This window comes from Nothobranchius furzeri, chromosome 4 (genome assembly GCF_043380555.1).
Source record: "Nothobranchius furzeri strain GRZ-AD chromosome 4, NfurGRZ-RIMD1, whole genome shotgun sequence".
Classification (NCBI taxonomy): Eukaryota; Metazoa; Chordata; class Actinopteri; order Cyprinodontiformes; family Nothobranchiidae; genus Nothobranchius; species Nothobranchius furzeri.
In genome coordinates this window covers 41,956,891-41,969,196 of record NC_091744.1, presented here as the reverse complement: position 1 = coordinate 41,969,196, position 12,306 = coordinate 41,956,891, and the positions used below count along the sequence as shown (strand labels likewise).

The 12,306-nt window shown below is 47.3% G+C and overlaps 1 protein-coding gene and 1 long non-coding RNA gene across 2 annotated transcripts; one reads left to right on the top strand and one right to left on the bottom strand.

Annotated features, from left to right (window-relative positions):
- The first annotated feature begins 9,090 nt into the window (after positions 1 to 9,090).
- Positions 9,091 to 10,721, top strand: LOC129160844 (spectrin alpha chain, non-erythrocytic 1-like). Its single transcript, XM_054737911.2, has 5 exons — positions 9,091 to 9,310; positions 9,734 to 9,826; positions 9,937 to 10,041; positions 10,117 to 10,266; positions 10,475 to 10,721. The coding sequence occupies exons 2-5, from the start codon at positions 9,761 to 9,763 to the stop codon at positions 10,550 to 10,552; spliced, it is 399 nt and encodes a 132-aa protein (XP_054593886.1). The 5' UTR covers positions 9,091 to 9,310; positions 9,734 to 9,760; the 3' UTR covers positions 10,553 to 10,721.
- Positions 10,722 to 10,983: 262 nt separating this feature from the next.
- On the bottom strand, positions 10,984 to 12,106 carry LOC129160845 (uncharacterized). The gene is made up of 2 exons (XR_008561327.2): positions 11,876 to 12,106; positions 10,984 to 11,167 (listed from the first exon to the last, which is right to left on the bottom strand). It is a non-coding gene; the product is annotated as an uncharacterized lncRNA (long non-coding RNA).
- Positions 12,107 to 12,306: the final 200 nt, after the last annotated feature.

The following is a 12,306-nucleotide window of genomic DNA, read 5'->3' as shown; positions in this document are numbered from 1 at the left end:
CCCATTGTTGACATGTGGCAAGACGCTCCTCGGGGTGCGTCTTGCTTGGGCCTCTCTCCTGGAGGCGCTCAGTCAGACGGAGTGCTGACATGTGGCAAGACGCTCCTCGGGGCGCGTCTTGCTTGGGCTTCTCTCCTGGAGGCGCTCAGTCAGACTGAGTAGTGACATGTGGCCTGACGCTCCTCGGGGCGCGTCTTGCTTAGGCCTCTCTCCTGGAGGCGCTCAGTCAGACCCTGTGGTGACATGTGGCAAGACACTCCTCGGGGCGCGTCTTGCTTGGGCCTCTCTCCTGGAGGCCCTCTGTCAGACCCAGTGTTGACATGTGTCAAGACGCTCCACGGTGCGCGTCTTGCTTGGGCTTCTGTCCTGGAGGCCCTCAGTCAGACCCATTGTTGACATGTGGCAAGACGCTCCTCGGGGCGCATCTTGCTTGGGCCTCTCTCCTGGAGGCCCTCTGTCAGACCCAGTGTTGACATGTTGCAAGACGCTCCTCCGGGCGCATATTGCTTGGGCCTCTCTCCTGGAGGCCCTCAATCAGACCCATTGTTGACATGTGGCAAGACGCTCCTCGGGGCGCGTCTTGCTTGGGCCTCTCTCCAGAAGGCCCTCAATAAGACCCAGTGTTGACATGTGGCAAGACGCTCCACAGGGCGCGTCTTGCTTGGGCTTCTTTCCTGGAGGCCCTCAGTCAGACCCATTGTTGACATGTGGCAAGACGCTCCTCGGGGCGCGTCTTGCTTGGGCCTCTCTCCTGGAGGCCCTCAGTCAGACCCATTGTTGACATGTGGCAAGACGCTCCTCGGGGCACGTCTTGCTTGGGCCTCTCTCCTGGAGGCGCTCAGTCAGACCGAGTAGTGACATAGGGCAAGACGATCCTCGGGGCGCGTCTTGCTTGGACCTCTCTCCTGGAGGCGCTCAGTTAGACCGAGTAGTGACATGTCGCAAGACGCTCCTCGGGGCGCGTCTTGCTTAGGCCTCTCTCCTGGAGGCGCTCAGTCAGACCCTGTGGTGACATGTGGCAAGACACTCCTCGGGGCGCGTCTTGCTTGGGCCTCTCTCCTGGAGGCCCTCTGTCAGACCCAGTGTTGACATGTGTCAAGACGCTCCACGGTGCGCGTCTTGCTTGGGCTTCTCTCCTGGAGGCCCTCAGTCAGACCCATTGTTGACATGTGGCAAGACGCTCCTCGGGGCGCATCTTGCTTGGGCCTCTCTCCTGGAGGCCCTCTGTCAGACCCAGTGTTGACATGTTGCAAGACGCTCCTCCGGGCGCATATTGCTTGGGCCTCTCTCCTGGAGGCCCTCAGTCAGACCCATTGTTGACATGTGGCAAGACGCTCCTCGGGGCGCGTCTTGCTTGGGCCTCTCTCCAGAAGGCCCTCAATAAGACCCAGTGTTGACATGTGGCAAGACGCTCCACAGGGCGCGTCTTGCTTGGGCTTCTTTCCTGGAGGCCCTCAGTCAGACCCATTGTTGACATGTGGCAAGACGCTCCTCGGGACGCGTCTTGCTTGGGCCTCTCTCCTGGAGGCCCTCAGTCAGACCCATTGTTGACATGTGGCAAGACGCTCCTCGGGGCACGTCTTGCTTGGGCCTCTCTCCTGGAGGCGCTCAGTCAGACCGAGTAGTGACATAGGGCAAGACGATCCTCGGGGCGCGTCTTGCTTGGACCTCTCTCCTGGAGGCGCTCAGTTAGACCGAGTAGTGACATGTCGCAAGACGCTCCTCGGGGCGCGTCTTGCTTGGGCCTCTCTCATGGAGGCCCTCTGTCAGACCCAGTGTTGACATGTGGCAAGACGCTCCTCGGGGCGCATCTTGCCTGGGCCTCTCTCCTGGAGGCGCTCAGTCAGAACCAGAGGTGACACGTGGCAAGACGCTCCTCGGGGCGCGTCTTGCTTGGGCCTCTCTCCTGGAGGTGCTCAGTCGGACCCAGTGTTGACATGTGGCAAGACGCTCCTCGGGGTGCGTCTTGCTTGGGCCTCTCTCCTGGAGGCCCTCTGTCAGACCCAGTGTTGACATGTGGCAAAACGCTCCTCCGGGCGCATCTTGCTTGGGCCTCTCTCCTGGAGGCCCTCAGTAAGACCCATTGTTGACATGTGGCAAGACGCTCCTCGGGGCGCGTCTGGCTTGGGCCTCTCTCCTGGAGGCGCTCAGTCAGACCCAGTGTTGACATGTGGCAAGACGCTCCACGGGGCGCGTCTTGCTTGGGCTTCTCTCCTGGAGGCCCTCAGTCAGACCCATTGTTGACATGTGGCAAGACGCTCCTCGGGGCACGTCTTGCTTGGGCCTCTCTCCTGGAGGCGCTCAGTCAGACCGAGTAGTGACATGTGGTAAGACGCTCCTCGGGGTGCGTCTTGCTTGGACCTCTCTCCTGGAGGCGCTCAGTTAGACCGAGTAGTGACATGTCGCAAGACGCTCCTCGGGGCGCGTCTTGCTTGGGCCTCTCTCCTGGAGGCGCTCAGTCAGACCGAGTGCTGACATAAGGCAAGATGCTCCTCGGGGCGCGTCTTGCTTGGGCCTCTCTCCTGGAGGCGCTCAGTCAGACCCAGTGGTGACAGTTGGCAAGACGCTCCTCGGGGCGCATCTTGCTTGGGCCTCTCTCCTGGAGGCGCTCAGTCAGACCCAGTGTTGACACGTGGCAAGACGCTCCTCGGGGCACGTCTTGCTTGGGCCTCTCTCCTGGAGGCGCTCAGTCAGACCGAGTGCTGACATGTGGAAAGACGCTCCTCGGGACGCGTCTTGCTTGTTGTAGGGGCTGTTGATTGGAGTACAATAAAACAAACCTGATCTCTCTAGGACATTCAGAAGCCAAGTTATAAGCCCTCAAAGGTGTAACTGGACTACTTCTTTAAATTGACACCAGATCCGGTGACCTTTGGGACATGGTTTGACCCCCTTAGGAAAGTACTATCATCATGAAACGTTCAGATCACTTACAACTCAATAGATTCTACCTTCCTGTAACATTTCAGCCTGATTGGACCTTGTTTTCACACAAATAAACCCAGAATGATGTGAAATTGTGCTTCGTGCAACATAATTCTGGGTGCCATTTAAAAGCCATAAGTGCTAATGACTCCATTCCTTTTTGAGGTTGTAGGGGCTGTTGATTGGAGTACACTAAAACAAACCTGATCTCTCTAGGACATTCAGAAGCCAAGTTATAAGCCCACAAATGTGTAACTGGACTACTTCTTTAATTTGACACCAGATCCGGTGACATTTGGGACATGGTTTGACCCCCTTAGGAAAGTGCTATCATCATGAAACGTTCAGATCACTTACAACTCAATAGAGTCTACCTTCCTGTAACATTTCAGCCTGATTGGACCTTGTTTTCACACAAATGAACCCAGAATGATGTGAAATTGTGCTTCGTGCAACATAATTCTGGGTGCCATTTACAAATCATAAGTGCTAATGACTCCATTCCTTTTTGTGGTTGTAGGGGCTGTTGATTGGAGTACACTAAAACAAACCTAACCTCTCTAGGACATTCAGAAGCCAAGTTATAAGCCCACAAATGTGTAACTGGACTACTTCTTTAAAGTGACACCAGGCCCGGTGACCTTTGGGACATGGTTTTAACCCCTATAGGAATGTGCGATCATCTTGAAACGTTCAGATCACTTACAACTCAATAGATTCTACCTTCTTGTATCGTTTCAGCCTGATTGGACCTTGTTTTCCCACAAATGGACCCAGAATGATGTGAAATTGTGCTTTGTGCAACATAATTCTGGGTGCCATTTACAAACCATAAGTGCTAATGACTCCATTCCTTTTTGTGGTTGTAGGGGCTGTTGATTGGAGTATACTAAAACAAACCTGATCTCTCTAGGACATTCAGAAGCCAAGTTATAAGCCCACAAAGGTGTAACTGGACTACTTCTTTAAATTGACACCAGATCCGGTGACCTTTGGGACATGGTTTGACCCCCTTAGGAAAGTGCTATCATCATGAAACGTTCAGATCACTTACAACTCAATAGATTCTACCTTCCTGTAACATTTCAGCCTGATTGGACCTTGTTTTCACACAAATGAACCCAGAATGATGTGAAATTGTGCTTCGTGCAACATAATTCTGGGTGCCATTTAAAAAACATAAGTGCTAATGACTCCATTCCTTTTTGAGGTTGTAGGGGCTGTTGATTGGAGTACACTAAAACAAACCTGATCTCTCTAGGACATTCAGTAGCCAAGTTATAATCCTTCAAAGGTGTAACTGGACTACTTCTTTAAAGTGAAACCAGGCCCGGTGACCTTTGGGACATGGTTTGACCCCCTTAGGAATGTGCTATCATCATGAAACGTTCAGATCACTTACAACTCAATAGATTCTACCTTCATGTAACGTTTCAGCCTGATTGGACCTTGTTTTCACACAAATGAACCCAGAATGATGTGAAATTGTGCTTCGTGCAACATAATTCTGGGTGCCATTTACAAACCATAAGTGTTAATGACTCCATTCCTTTTTGTGGTTGTAGGGGCTGTTGATTGGAGAACACTAAAACGAACCTGACCTCTCTAGGACATTCAGAAGCCAAGTTATAAGCCCACAAAGGTGTAACTGGACTGCTTCTTTAAAGTGACACCAGGCCCGGTGACCTTTGGGACATGGTTTGACCCCCTTAGGAAAGTGCTATCATCATGAAACGTTCAGATCACTCACAACTCAATAGATTCTACCTTCCTGTAACGTTTCAGCCTGATTGGACCTTGTTTTCACACAAATGAACCCAGAATGATGTGAAATTGTGCTTCGTGCAACATAATTCTGGGTGCCATTTAAAAACCATAAGTGCTAATGACTCCATTCCTTTTTGAGGTCGTAGGGGCTGTTGATTGGAGTACAATAAAACAAACCTGATCTCTCTAGGACATTCAGAAGCCAGGTTATAAGCCCACAAAGGTGTAACTGGACTACTTCTTTAAATTGACACCAGATCCGGTGACCTTTGGGACATGGTTTGACCCCCTTAGGAAAGTGCTATCATCATGAAACGTTCAGATCACTTACAACTCAATAGATTCTACCTTCCTGTAACATTTCAGCCTGATTGGACCTTTTTTTCACACAAATGAACCCAGAATGATGTGAAATTGTGCTTCGTGCAACATAATTCTGGGTGCCATTTAAAAACCATAAGTGCTAATGACTCCATTCCTTTTTGAGGTTGTAGGGGCTGTTGATTGGAGTATACTAAAACAAACCTGATCTCTCTAGGACATTATGAAGCCAAGTTATAAGCCCTCAAAGGTGTAACTGGACTACTTCTTTAAAGTGACACCAGGCCCGGTGACCTTTGGGACATGGTTTGACCCCCTATAGGAATGCGCGATCATCTTGAAACGTTCAGATCACTTACAACTCAATAGATTCTACCTTCTTGTAGCGTTTCAGCCTGATTGGACCTTGTTTTCACACAAATGGACCCAGAATGATGTGAAATTGTGCTTCGTGCAACATAATTCTGGGTGCCATTTACAAACCTTAAGTGCTAATGACTCCATTCCTTTTTGTGGTTGTAGGGGCTGTTGATTGGAGTACACTAAAACAAACCTAACCTCTCTAGGACATTCAGAAGCCAAGTTATAAGCCCACAAAGGTGTAACTGGACTGCTTCTTTAAAGTGACACCAGGCCCGGTGACCTTTGGGACATGGTTTGACCCCCTATAGGAATGTGCGATCATCTTGAAACGTTCAGATCACTTACAACTCAATAGATTCTACCTTCCTGTAACGTTTCAGCCTGATTGGACCTTGTTTTCACACAAATGAACCCAGAATGATGTGAAATTGTGCTTCGTGCAACATAATTCTGGGTGCCATTTAAAAACCATAAGTGCTAATGACTCCATTCCTTTTTGAGGTTGTAGGGGCTGTTGATTGGAGTACACTAAAACAAACCTGATCTCTCTAGGACATTCAGAAGCCAAGTTATAAGACCTCAAAGGTGTAACTGGACTACTTCTTTAAAGTGACACCAGACCCGGTGACCTTTGGGACATGGTTTGACCAAGCCCCCACAATGCCGCTCAGAAAATGGTCCCATCCCGGAAGTAAGAAAAATTGCAGTTCCACCCTCATCCGCTGGGGGCTGGTGCCAGAAGCGAGCAAATCCTCATTGACTCCCATGTTAAAAATGCCGATTTCACAGCAGAAATAAACATGTTTACAGCCTGGTGCCAAAACATGTTTTTTGTCTAAATTATCTAGTTTATACTCATGACAACTCTGAGGGGGGTGAATTTTTTTCTAACTCTTCTGTTTAAGTGTATTGAAAGCCTAAAATTCTGTATAATTAATGAGCATCCGACACACGTGACCGCCGCCTCAGACCCACGTGACCACAGAGCTAGCTCCGTGGAAAGGCCTCAGTACAGCCTCGGTCTGGCTTGGAAACTGCTCCGGCATTTTGAGTCTCTGTGTTTGTGTATTCTTCTTTGGATATTATTGGTGCAATTGTTGGACAAAATGACTTGCAGTGGTATTAATTGCACTAATAGAGCGTCCAAGGAGTCTCCACTTCATTTTTTTCGGTAAGTTAAAATCTATATTCGTATTTTATGTCACTGCCACCTTTAAACTAGCTGAGTTTACCGAAGTAGCTAGCTAACTATCAGTTTAACATGTAGCATGTACTGTTTAACCATGAAATTTAAATGTAAAATACGGTAAAATAATTAATAGGGCATATTTAGATGGGTAATAGGGTAAAACCCAGTGCATTTAAGATAAAAATGGGTTGAAATATGACGGAGCACTAAGAGGGAGACTTCTGTGTCCATTCTTCCATCCGGTAATCCCCAGCGGTCAGGCCGGGCAGCCTGACCGATCCGGCGCCTACTTGCTGCGCCTAGCTACTGCGCGGTCTGACCGCTCGTGGAGTTTTTCATGTCTGACTTTAACCGCATCTAATACTGTATTACGGCGTGAGCGCAACAGCGACAACTTAATATCGATGTGTAAGCAGCCTGAGTGGTAGGGTGTTTTCATCTGAACCCTTAAAACCTCCAGCAGGCTATGCTGCACTATTGACGTGTTAGCGCGCGGCGCTAACAACTTAGCAACGTGACATGTCTCTGAGAAAGCGTAAAACACGGACGCTTCTTCTGAAGCGGAAAATAACACCTCTTCTTAAGCAGAGCAGGATGTCGCCTCGGCTCGTTCACGGCCGAGCCGGACTGAGCTCGATAACATTGACCAAGCACAGCCACTGGGCCGTTGTAGCTGCCACCAGGCCTGCTGAAGGAACTCCAGCGGGTTTCATCAGACTCGTAAAGTTTCTTGTTTTTGCTGGGGATTTCTGTATTTTACCGCTCCCTCCTGCAGTCTTCCCCTATTAAAATTTAAAATGTGTAACTTTATGTATTGTGATGAATGACTAATATTCATGTTAAACTGAAACGTTAGGCATTTAGGGGAAAAAAACAAAATAATAAACATTATACAGATGTCAAATAACTCAAACTGTAATTAAACTATATATTTTCAAAGTCATATAGACAGCATGATGGTTTGTGTGATCCGCGCGGTTTCACTTACACCCCTTTAATGATCAGGCTGTTTTTTATTATTTTTATCAGCTGATAGCAGTTAAAATTATGGTAAAAAATACTTTTATCTGTTTTTGATAACTTAATGCCCAGGAAGAGCATCTTCCTGGGCATTAAATATAACCCAAATGTTTTATTATGAGCAGATCTGATGAAGGTTTAGACAAGCAGTCTGCAAAGTAAAACTTGTTTAGAGTCCAAACTCTTACTAAAGCTTTTAAAAAGAAAAAATGGTTGAATTTTGAGAAATATCCACAACAGGGGAGCGAGACCTCTGAAAAATGTATATTTTCTCTGAATTCATAGAATAATGTGAAGATTCTGGGAAAAGTTGGGATTCTGAGATTAAAACGTAAATCTTTCTAATCATAATTCTGGCAGTTTTTGTGTCCTTCTGCTGTGGAAAGTCGTGCAACATGAAGATACTGAGAAGATGCTTACAACCTGTATTTTTATTCCATCCATAAATAAAATCATGAGCTATTTTTTTAATCCAAATTTGATACAAAGGGCCATCGTTGGTTCCAGACCCGTTCTAGAACATTCCTCTAATCTTAAAGTCATCATCAGTTTCTTCCTTTTAACAAATATTTATTTGTTCAAATATTTAATATTTATAACTGGAATATTTGTTCCTCCCTTTCCCACTGCAGTTAGTCCTGTCCTGCAACCCTGTTTTTGCAGCTTAGTGAAGCCAACCATCACTAACCTGGGGGTGGTTTTGGACCCAGAGATGCGGATGGACTCCCACATTAGCCAGGTGGTTAGATCCTGCTTTTCCCGGCTTCGCCAGCTACCAAAGATGAAGTCCATCCTGAAAGACGTGTCATATTTTCTCCCCAAGCTGGACCTGACCGTCATGTATCGGTCCAAAATAGTGTGATGATATTGTGTTTTTTGTACATAACAGACTTTTTAACAGACAAATTTGTCGCATTCTCCTACACCTCTTCACGGGCTCGCCACAGTAAATATTCTATTTGGCAAGAGATAAACTTTATTGTATTTATCCTAGTGAATCTATAATTAAACGGGTAAACTAGTATTAGCACATCCAACATCAAAGAAAGTAAAATGTTACTATCAGGAGAGGGAGAATGTTTAAGTGGTTAGCAGCAGTGTGCTAGCCGATGGCCCCCTCCATGAGGCCAACACAGCTCAGCAGAACATCGTTGTAACTTCTTCTGGGGAGAAAAACACTTGGAGAAAAAATAAAGTTAACAGCTGAAATAGCAGGAAATAATACAGTTAAAGAGCAGATTGTAGAAGAAAGAAACCCCTGGGTTAAACTGGTCTGTCTACTGCATAATGCTGAACTCTAACATGTGTCCTCAGGGAAGGACCTGATTGGTGTCCAGAACCTGTTGAAGAAGCACCAGGCTCTGCAGGCTGAGATCACAGGTCATGAACCTCGCATCAAGGCTGTCACCCAGAAAGGAGAGACCATGGTGGAGGAAGGTAGAGCAGGTCTGGTCCTGACATGTTTCTGAGGTGTCTGCAGGTTCTGGCTCACTTTTTTTGGGTCCAGGTCACTTCGCTGGTGAGGAGGTGAAGACTAAGCTGTCAGAGCTTCATGGACGTTGGGACACGCTAAAGGCCAAGGCGTCCCAGAGGAGGCAGGACCTGGAGGACTCTCTGCAGGCCCAGCAGTACTTTGCGGATGCTAATGAGGCCGAGTCCTGGATGAGGGAGAAGGAGCCCATCGTTGGAAGTCCAGACTAAGGGAAAGACGAGGACTTGGCCGAGGTATGGAAGTCCCTTCCTGAGAAACTCCAATCGCTTTTCTTTGCTCTCTTTCCAGTCCTTCATAATTAGTGTTTCTGTATTTGTCATTTCCTTCGGTTGTCTACCAGACATCGTTGCTCGTTTGAGCGTCTCATGGGTTAGGGGTAGAAGTGCTGGCCTCGCACAGGAAGTGATGACAAACGTGTTCCCGGCGCTCTTATTTCAAACGGTTTACAAGCTGTGATGTGTGTTCCCGCTGCAGAGCAGCCATGACACGTGGCAGCCGGCAGAAGGCTCACGCTTTTCCACTAAACACCCGCAGAGCTGCGTCTGCGGTGAACTGAGCAGGGTTTGTTTTACAGTGGCGGATCCGATTGGACCATCGCTGCGAGAAAGCTCCACTTGTGTCAGACGAGCTGAAGGTTCTGATGTTCTGCTCCACAGGCTCTCCTGAAGAAGCACGAGGCCCTGATGTCGGACCTGTCGGCTTATGGCAGCAGCATCCAGGCCCTGAAGGAGCAGGCCCAGTCCTGCAGGGTGAGTTCAGAGCCCTCGGCCCGTCAGAACATTCTTATCCACCACGTTCTAACACCAGACCTGTTAACCCGACAGCAACAAGATAATCAGCAGGTGCTTTTGTCCTGCAGGACCTGAAGGCCAACGAGTCCCGCCTGAGGGACATCAACAAGGTGGCATCTGAACTGGAGTCAGAAGGTCTGATGGCTGAGGAGGCTCCTATGGTTCAGGCTCAGGTGAGCGTCACCTGTCTGCAGCAGCTGGTCCCTCTCACTTCCTGGTTTGTTAATTCTGCTCGTCTCTGTTTGTAGCAACAAGAACATCTGGGTTCTGCTCCTGGAAAGGTGCATGTTGTCCTCCGCCTCAACCAGAACCAGACGTGGTGTTTTTGTTACCACTCATTTGTTTGTTTGTTTGTTTACAGGATGAAGCCGACTCTTAACACGGCGTCACCCTGGAAGGTGAGTTCATTCAGCTGATCAGAGGTCACCTCTGATGGCAGCAGTCACGGCCGACCGTGCTGACATCACACAGGAATTCAGGTGACCCTGCAGGCACCAGGTGCTGGTGAAAGTGGGGACATGTCAGCTGGTTGCCATGGCTACAGTTATCTTTATGCATCTGTATGACTGCTGACTGGTGTGTGTTTCCTGTGACCTTTGACCTCAGACCGTACGGTTGGGCGTTCAGACGACGGCTAACTTTAATTCCATCAAGGTAAGAGGAAGCTCTTCCCTTCCTGTCTGAGCGATCCGTCTCCAGGTTTCCTCGTCCGGCGTCCAGCCCGCTGGCGTCCACCTTCATCTCACCTTCATCTCATCTCACTTCATTTATAGTGCAATACTTTCACATTATCATTTTCCCACACTTCTGTATACCTGTATTTTGTTGTTTTTCAATAAAGAATGACAAATTATTTAAGTTTGGTTTTTGTTGCACACAAATATATATCTGTAAAAAATATCTTCAAAGCTAATGTTTACATAACAAGTATGATTGGGTTTTGCAATACGGCACTCAAGTTTATTTTAGTAAGATTTTCAAACCAAGTAAAGTTAGTAAAGAACACATTTCTATTGTCTGCTAAGAAACTGTTGGGATTTAAAATGGGCCTGTTGTACAAATAACTTGTAAATGATTATTCCTCACTTTTGTCTTAACCAAAGAAATTCCAGTAATTGAGCAAAAACATTTATTTTTAACACTACATTTTATAAAACAGGGCACAGTGTCGGCACATGTATGTATGTCGATGGTCCGCCCCAACCGAACCAGGAGACACAGACGTCAGGGAGGCCAAGGTTGTCTCTGCAGCTCTCTGGGCACCACGCCTCACTCAGCTGTCCCCAATGATCCAAATGGCTATAGAGGAAAAAAAATTTAATAAAAGAATGAAACTTAAAAACTCCCAAACCTCATGTCATATTTACTAATCAGCTATGGCTGATTTATTGTTTGGATCACAGTGAGTTACACTAATTCTAATATATTTTTATTTCTATTATACATACATACTTTTTAACTGTTATTTTCACATGACTGTTATCAGGCTCTTGTTCTGGTTCTGATGATAACTCTGTGTCTTCCAGTAAGTTATCTTGTGCTTACTTCATCTGTATAATGTCTCTTTACTTTTGGTAAATTGTACTGAGTCCAGAATAAAGGCTAGCTGGCTGTACAAGATACAAACAAGTATTACGTTTTGGAAATATATGAAACACCGCCAGCATCTGTTAGAGCCTGTGGCGGGGTGCTGAGGGCCGGCTCCAGCCCAGGAATGAGCTCTACACGCCGGCCGGGAGGGTTTGAAACACCGCCATCCTCTCCTCTGCTGGCTGTTCATTCTGTTATGGTTACCGGTGCTTGTGTTGCAATGTGAAACGCTTGGTCTCGGATTTTGTAAGAAAGATAATAAAATGTCCCCCCAAAATACGACTTAAATATATTTTCTCTTCTTCATGATACATTTAATGGCTGGTGCGACTCAGGAGTGATAGCGCCGAAAAAAACAGTACTGAAAACTTGCTCAAAGCAAAATGTATTCATTACGGAAATAAATTATAAACTTACCGATTTAAAACTTTTTTAATACAGGTACTTCTCACGAACAGGCGCAGAAAACCTCCACCTAAACTCCGTGTGAGGTTCAGGTCGATGGGTGTTCCAGTTAGCTCCGGTTGGGTTGAAGCTAGGTGGCTACATCCGTTAGCTCGGCTCCCACCTCCGCTTTAGCTTTGGGTTAGCCAGGGTTAGCTTCAGGTTAGCTCGTAGCTAGTTCGCCTGGGTGTCGTCACTCGAGCCCAGCCTTACAGCCACATCCTCAGCGCCTCCTCTCTTCCCTTTTATGGAATTGTCTGGGCTGGACGGAACCTGTGACACGGTCAAAATGGTGGTGGTGGACACCTCCCATTATGGACAGATAACGTGTTATTGAAGCCTATGGAATCGAATTGTCCAGTATATGTACAGTCTATGGGTTTGACCCTCTATAGGAATGTGCA

Coding starts and splice junctions, on each gene's coding strand:
- LOC129160844 (XM_054737911.2), top strand. CDS start 9,761: ATGTCGGACCTGTCGGCTTATGGCAGCAGCATCCAGGCCCTGAAGGAG. Junction 10,042..10,116: donor CTCCTATGGTTCAGGCTCAG/GTGAGCGTCACC, acceptor CTCTGTTTGTAG/CAACAAGAACATCTGGGTTC. Junction 10,267..10,474: donor ACACGGCGTCACCCTGGAAG/GTGAGTTCATTC, acceptor CTTTGACCTCAG/ACCGTACGGTTGGGCGTTCA.